General features: G+C 36.4%; 2 protein-coding genes across 2 annotated transcripts; one reads left to right on the top strand and one right to left on the bottom strand.

The window, feature by feature from the left end:
* The first annotated feature begins 915 nt into the window (after positions 1 to 915).
* Positions 916 to 2,755, top strand: LOC149597151 (uncharacterized). The gene is made up of 5 exons (XM_089861226.1): positions 916 to 977; positions 1,164 to 2,080; positions 2,150 to 2,353; positions 2,408 to 2,656; positions 2,748 to 2,755. Exons 2-5 carry the CDS (start codon positions 1,252 to 1,254, stop codon positions 2,753 to 2,755), a joined length of 1,290 nt encoding a protein of 429 aa, XP_089717352.1. The 5' UTR covers positions 916 to 977; positions 1,164 to 1,251.
* A 329-nt stretch (positions 2,756 to 3,084) lies between these two features.
* On the bottom strand, positions 3,085 to 6,584 carry LOC149597150 (uncharacterized). Its single transcript, XM_089861225.1, has 4 exons — positions 5,700 to 6,584; positions 5,340 to 5,617; positions 5,096 to 5,265; positions 3,085 to 5,035 (listed from the first exon to the last, which is right to left on the bottom strand). The coding sequence occupies exons 1-4, from the start codon at positions 6,244 to 6,246 to the stop codon at positions 3,085 to 3,087; spliced, it is 2,946 nt and encodes a 981-aa protein (XP_089717351.1). The 5' UTR covers positions 6,247 to 6,584.
* Between the last annotated feature and the right edge of the window lie 938 nt (positions 6,585 to 7,522).

Genomic DNA, 7,522 nt, shown 5'->3' with positions numbered 1-7,522 from the left:
TCGCGATTTCCAAACTGCCCGCACAACTCGAACGAGTTAGATGTTATTTTGTTTACGAATTTTTCGCAAACGACTTGACTTACACATAATATTGGTTGATGGAGAAAGCCATTTTCTTCCTAACGTTTAATTTGTATCGTTTCGATGTCAAAAAATATGAAAACGAATTCTGGCGTATTGATTGTTTTAATCACGTTCTCGACTAACTTCGTAGGGTCTTGGATTTGTTGGATGTAGCACAGGTGTCTAGAATCTTGATATTTTTTGCATATCTTACAGTACATTTCACCGCAATCGTGTTTCTCTTTTCTCTTACTAAAGTATACTATCTTAAAACATTCGGAGCAATGATACAGTCTCTCGCAAAGGGGTTTCGGACCTTTCAAGTGGCTTTGATAACACTCGAGACCATGAAATGATCTGGAACATTTATTACAATATGTGGGTTCCCCTACGCATTTTCTTTCTCTCCGGCATTTCTGGCAGAACGTGAAACATTTGTAACTACTTTTTATCCAAAAAGGAAGGAGGCATTTGAAACAGAAGACATCATGCTTAAATAGGGGTTTGATGTTAGTGATTACGTGGTAGTGACGTCTTTCGTTCAGTAAGAAAAGTCTCGGTTTATCGTCGTCGATTTCTCCAAACAACAATACCGTAATATTGTCTCGACCGTCCGGGAGTCTTACTACGTGAAACCAAAAGCGGATAGAATAACAGAAAGTCTGGCTCTCAACCTCTGAGCAGCTCCACGTAAAATTAGAAGCCCCCATAGTTCTATTTTTAGTGCGACCCCCTTTAAGCCCCGAGTTACAAACGGCGATTGACTCTAGGTACATGCGTGATCTGGTTGGAGAAAATAGTTCCTTTAGTCTTGCCAAACTACTTGACTATATGGTCTTCAGAATTTTGAGTGGTGTGTGTTTGCTGCTGCGCGTGGAATGGTGGAATTGTTACGAGCCTGTCGAGCCAGCTAAGTAAGTTTTTAATTTTAAATATGTTTTAAACTGTTTTTATGTAAACATTTGGTCGTAACGACCTCAGTATTAATTCTCTAGTCAAGTTAGTTAACGCAGACGTGTTTATTGACAAATAACATTATGCTAGGGTGCACTTGTTGCTCTTGTTGACCAAGGCTTAGGTGATGTTTCTTACTTTTTAAGTTTTTTAAAGGTTATCATTATCAACGAAACATTCTGTCATAAGTCAAGTAAGAAGCTCATGGTCTAGTCAAGTTAATCATCAATAATAATGGAAAATACGGATAGCAAAGTTATAATGAATGTGATACTGGACAAATATGAAAAGGATCATTTCTTTAAATTGGACGTGTCAGGAAAAAGGAAAGGGGCCTTGGAGTATTTGCATAGGAATGGGAGTTTAGAAGAAATTATAGAAGATATGGAAGCACAATATAATCTTCTCAAGTCAAAGCACGAAGATGATGTGGCGGGTTATTCGCAGTTTTTATTTTCCTGGAACAACTGGGTTTATAATTTGGTGTTGGCCGAAGGTGCTCCACGTCCTGTTATTGTTTGTAACGCTATTTTTGAATCTGAACTGTCAAATGTGATACATTGGATTGCTTGGACGCTTTTGGACTGTAAGGCCGAAGCTCTTCGAGAGGGGGAAATTGTAGCAAATGAATTTGAAAAAGTGTCTGAAAGACGCCAACACGATTATCCATTAAATATTTCCACAGCTGATAGCGTTAAGTACAAATTGCGTCATTTAAAAACAGACCGACTTTATACAATGAATAGACTAGTTGGAGGAGCCATGGGAGAAATCTGGGGCGTTAAAAAGCGTGGAATGCAAGTTTTTCAAAAAATAAAGAAAGGAAAGAAACCTCTCACCCAGAAGCAAAGAGACAAAGCACACGTGAACTACAAAATTAGCCTTTCTCTACGTAATTGCGATCTATTAAAAACAGATATTCCACCGGCCCTTGATGAAATAAACCAGGGAGGTTTGTTTGTTGCTGATGCGACAATAATTCCATATGTCAATAAAATTGTAAAGCTGGTTGTTGATGAATTTAGAAGATGGTCGTACGGAATTAATCCTCACAAATCCATTAGTAAGTATTACATATTTTAATTTCAAACATTTATGTTACTTTAATTTACGTTAAATTAAATTACTGTAGAAGAAACTGTGGCAGTCGTCAAAAACGATCCGACTTTAAAAGGTATATTTCATGGTATTGTGGAGAAAATACCTCGAATTAAACAAGAGGGATTCACAAGTGAAGAACTTGAAGCATATCGTTTCATTTTTGAGAGAAAAATCGTGCATGGTAAACTTGCTGATTTGATTAGAGGGCAAATTAGGAAAAGAAATGAGAGGAAAGGTAATAGAGGTGTAGGGGGCCAAACTTTAAGGTGTGTTTTATATGGACAAAAAGGAAAAAGAGGAAGAAAGACAATTCAAAATAAATCACACGCACAAAAGAGAAAATCAAATACAAACAACGGCACAACCACCAAAGAAAATCGAAGAAAAAAGAAAGGCCCAACCACCATGTTGAAAGGAATTACTCCAATACCTCCCTTGAGTAAGAAGTCAAAGGTATTAGCCACAGCAGTTAAGAAAGACATCCAGGCTGAAAGTGGTCCAAACATTTGCAGCGTTGACAATACAAGCCCCCAACCATGTACGTCACAAGTATCGAGACGGGGAAGAATAATTAAAAGAAGAATTTTTGACGATTTTAATTACTCTTAAAAACTGTGATAACTTTTTAGTTAACTAGAAAACTTTGGTTATTATTTTAATTTCTCTTAGATATTTTTGTTTTGTTATTTTAATTACCATTAGAAAATGTGATAACTAGTTCCTAAAGCTTAAGAACTTGGATTATTTTAAATACACTTAAAAACAGTGATAACTATTTTTACCTCTATGTAATTGAAAGATGTGATACCTTTTTTGTTTTAAATTTTAAAACAATTAGTAATTGTGATAGCTCATGAAGTGCACGCAATTAACGTGTTAGGCCAAAGTTCTTAGATTATTATCTATGTCTCAAATAATGTGTTTGCGATTAAAAACCAATCGTTATTTAAACTGTTACGCTTAATTTTATTGCTTTGTATTACAAGGTTTTATTTTATCTAGGAGGTCTAATCCCACTTTACGATAGGATGATTCAGCATTTTGGGAACTTTTCGTAACATTTTTTACCATTATTGCGCGTCTGCTGCTATGAACATTTAAGCCAGTAAGTTTCGAAGCTGCGATATATTTCATTTGACTGAATAATGTTTCGACCGCAGATCCATTTATTGTCACAGGGTAGATATACCTTGTTGGATGTCTAGTTGTAAAGTCTTTAACATAGTCAATGAAACCATAAATGGAAACCCTAAGGAGCTCCCATGTCTGCCATGCTAAAAAGTGTCGGTTGTTTGTCATTTTCTCATTTGCCAATATTTTTTCTGAAGCCCAAGTTTCGAAGTATTTTAAGCCTTTTAACATTGACTTGATTGGATCAGAATCATCTCCACTTACAGGCCTTTTGGATAGTAGACCCTCTTCAAAAATATGTTGACATGCCTTCAAATAATCGTAACAAGCCATGACAGACGGTGCATCTATTGGTTGCTTTTCATACAATGGGTTGGCATAGTTAAAGAGTTCTCCTAGAAGAGGATTTTGTTGCATGATTCGTGCTGGAGTGACATTTAATTTAGTCCAAGAGTCTCGATCAATGTGAGATTTCAGCAGACCCTTAACTTGGACCATCTCATCCGAATCTCTTCTGTCATCTTCCCTCTTTTTTACATCTTTAATTTGTAACCATCCAAAGCGAATCCCACCAATAGTAAAATCCCTTGTACCTTTATCCTGTGAATATTCTAGTGCATTTATCATGTTCTTGAGCTGATGGCTAGGGCAAACTATCCAGTAGATCCAGGCCCCTTTAACGTAGGGATTGCGAAATCTTGTTTCAAATCTAAAATCCAGAGACCCATCTTGTTTAAGGGAATGGGAAGTTGACTTTGTTTTGCCAAGACTTTGTCTCATTGCAGTCATGTTGCAACTTCCTCCATCACAGACGAGAGCACCAACTTCTAGACCGACACTATGAAACGCAAATACAGTCCTCAGCATCGAATTTGTAATTGCTGCGTGAGATGTGGGTTTAGCAAACATAAAGTAAGGCCCAATGATATCAAACTTGGTACTGGTACATCGCCACAAATACTGGAGTACGTACTCTGCTTCAAGGATTTCTGAAGCTGTTTTATACTTATACAAGTCTTCCAGAAAAGCAAATTCGGTAGGGTTCATTTGGCATCCAACAAACTCGCCATTCCGCGAATTCCACATCATCTTTCCAATTATTTTGACTTCATCAAAAATTAACGCTCCTTCTTTCACAGGATTTTGTAGTTGTGGGTTATCTTTAATAAACTGATCAAATCTGTCTGATTCCGTTTTGAGATGTTCTAGGTCAATTCCAGGTTTACTTGGGATTTCACGTAGCTTTGCTTGTAAAGTGTGTACACTTGGTAACTTTAACACGTCAAAGGCAGAAAGTGCGTCATAAGCTGCAGGTGATCTCGAATAAACACTTAGTGCAATTCTATATGTTAAGGCTGACCATCTGTTGCCGTTAGAGCCATTAACACATTTGTCTTGATCCTTTAGAAAATCATTTTGTAAACAAGGTTTACTGTTCATCTCCCACGCTTTTCTTAATGCCCGACTTAACACTTTATTTTTCTTAGATACGCTATCAAATATTTTCTCTAATTCTTCTCGATCTTTTAGGTTAATCTCTTGAACAACTTCTCGCATTTTCTTATCTTGGTCTTCACTTAGTTGCAGGCTTGTTTCTTTGATCTTTTCTTCTAGTTGTTTTATCTTTCTGTTTAGAAATGATCGATTGCTTTTATTTTGACGAAGTCTGTTGCGCCTTGATTTTGGTGTTAAAACACCGATTCTACATGAGGAATTATGTAACTGTCTCTTTTGCTTCCTCGATGGAGTTAATGACGCCTTTTTCTTTTGGGCATGAGTCAGATACCTTTTAAATTTGGATACATTAATTACTTCTTGAATTTGTAGGTTAATTTTGAAAAATTACCAGTTCAGAGCTCGACATTTGCGACATTGATAAAGCTTGTTCTGAATTTTATCTTTACTGGCATTAACTGGAGGTACAAACCATACGAAACATTCCTTGGATTGATAACGTTCGAAAGGGGCAGTAAATTTGACAAGATTCTTTGTAGTTTCCAGCCCTTCACATTCATTCTGATATAAAAGATTTAAGCATTATAATTTATATACATTATTTTAATATTAATAATAAATTGGTATTTACTAACTTTAGATATTCCTGAGCAGAACACCTTGTTTTCATTTAAAAGGTTCAATTTAACAGAAATAATATCCGTTTTCAATGTTGCAGTGGCAAAATCAAAATATTCAAATTCTTCAGCAGATTCAAAAAGAGTCAAAATTGTCCCTTTTCCCGTTGAATCAAATAACATCTTGATTGGTGTATCATAATAAGAAGAAACACCAATTAATCCATTATTTTTAGAAATTTCTAGTTGTTCCAAAAGACCATTTTGATTTGTCAAATGTTTTATGGAAAGTGATCCTAAAATATAAACAAAATATGGGTATAGCTTTGGTTTAGGCAACCCTTAATTCTGCAAAGGTAAACTAGAAAAAAAGCTTACCTAGATTTGAAGTTTCAAGGTGAGGAAGCAGCTTTATCAACGGTGATGATGGAGTATTAAATGGTCGAGCTACTAAAGTGTCTTTAACGATTAAATTTGCAACTGATGTCTCTGATAGTTCCTCTTCGGGTTTATTATCGCTCTGATTAAAATCTGAAGCTAAGGTATGGGTTTCACTATCGCAAATACATAGTTTACGTTTCTTGGAATTTAAATCCATATCCCCATCTTCGCGTTTCCGTTTTTGGGCATTTAACTTAGCAAAAGAGTTAATTTCATCCCATTTCCACGCTGGAATTATGAATCCAAATATTTCCGTTTGAGTTTCCACAGTAACATTACGTGACCCGTTATCTAAAACCGTTTCCAAATCTGTTTGAACTTCCTTCGTTAAATTTAACGGTTTTAAACTTTCCAACGACGTCGATGTTTGGCCAAGGCTGGTTTGAATACCAACAGTGTGCTGAACCTTTGCATAGGCATTATTTTGAGTGGTTTTGTTTTTTGGCATCAAATCTTGTTGTTGTTGTGATCTTTTACGCGGCATTGTTAAAACCAATTTACCAAGAGCGAAAAATTAATAGGTTAAAATGAACTAGCACTCTAGCACGACACGGAGACCGCCATTTTCCAAGTAGTTTTTTTTTTTTTTTAGAAATAAGCAGAAAGCTTTTTTTTTCAAAGATTCCCGGTAGACGCGCTAGTGTCGCCCGGGTCTATTTTCGATAGATTTAATACGCCCCATTACGTAAACAAACTGCTTCGTGATTGGCTACCTTCTCTAAGGGGGTAAGTGTGTGGTAAGACGCTTCTCGACTTAGGTGGAAACCGTTGTAAAAGGCTGAAACTACTGTGAGAGCCAGACTTTCTGTTATTCTATCCGCTTTTGGTGAAACGTCATGTTAAAAGCTCCTAGAAAAAACTGCTCTTCTTCGTCGTCGTAGAGAATTTCGGATATTTGATCGAAAATAAGATCGATATCCACTTGATCGGCAATTTTGAAAGAATTTTTAGTTCCAACCTTGATGGTAAATTAGAACTGCTTAAGGATATTTCAACGAAATCCGTAGGCCTATATTGGTTTAAAATAGCTTCGGTAACATTACGTATACCGTTAACTATACCGTCTTCTAATTTTACAACTACTTCTCTTCCGTATAAACTGAAGTTTTCGAAATATTGTTCGTTCTGGCTTATAATTTGGCAGTACGGTAAAGGTCCCACTGGGCTAGGAGGATGATTATCTAGCCCTCTACCTACTTGTTCGTCGTTACATTCTACTTCAGACGATTCGTTACAGTTCGATGTGTCGTTACCACTGTCTTCCGCTTCCGAACTGATTTGAGAACTCGCTATGTCTTCGTTGTCGAATTCTGTTTTCGAATTTGGCGAATCTGATAACTCGTGATCTTGCCGTTTCGTCTCTGAAAAATTGACGGAGGAAACGTCTTCCATTAAATTGTCTTCGATAAAACTGACTGATGATTCTCTCGAATCAGTTGACTCCTCCGAAGTAGAATCGGGCAACTGTTATCGTTATTCGAATTTGCCTTAATTCGATTTCTTCAAGATATTTTTGACATCAAAATTAAATTACAGTCAAACAACAAAACAATTGATTTTCCACGGCTTTTGTCTATACAACAAAGCCTTAATAGTTCTAATGCCTTGTTCAGTATAAATACCCGCGGCTCGATCCAATAGTATCACCAGTTTCTTACCATCCCTTAACGAAGAAACATCTCTCCAAGACCCTTTCTCATCATGGAGAACGCTTCTGATGGTAAACATACCTTCTTAGACATAGTCTTATGAAATATACT

This window comes from Phalangium opilio, unplaced genomic scaffold, assembly GCF_054372755.1.
Source record: "Phalangium opilio isolate 3A_F unplaced genomic scaffold, DU_Popi_V2 ptg000387l_1, whole genome shotgun sequence".
Taxonomy (NCBI): Eukaryota; Metazoa; Arthropoda; class Arachnida; order Opiliones; family Phalangiidae; genus Phalangium; species Phalangium opilio.
Note: the sequence above shows the minus strand (reverse complement) of the source record. Positions and strands in the feature narration are given on the sequence as shown.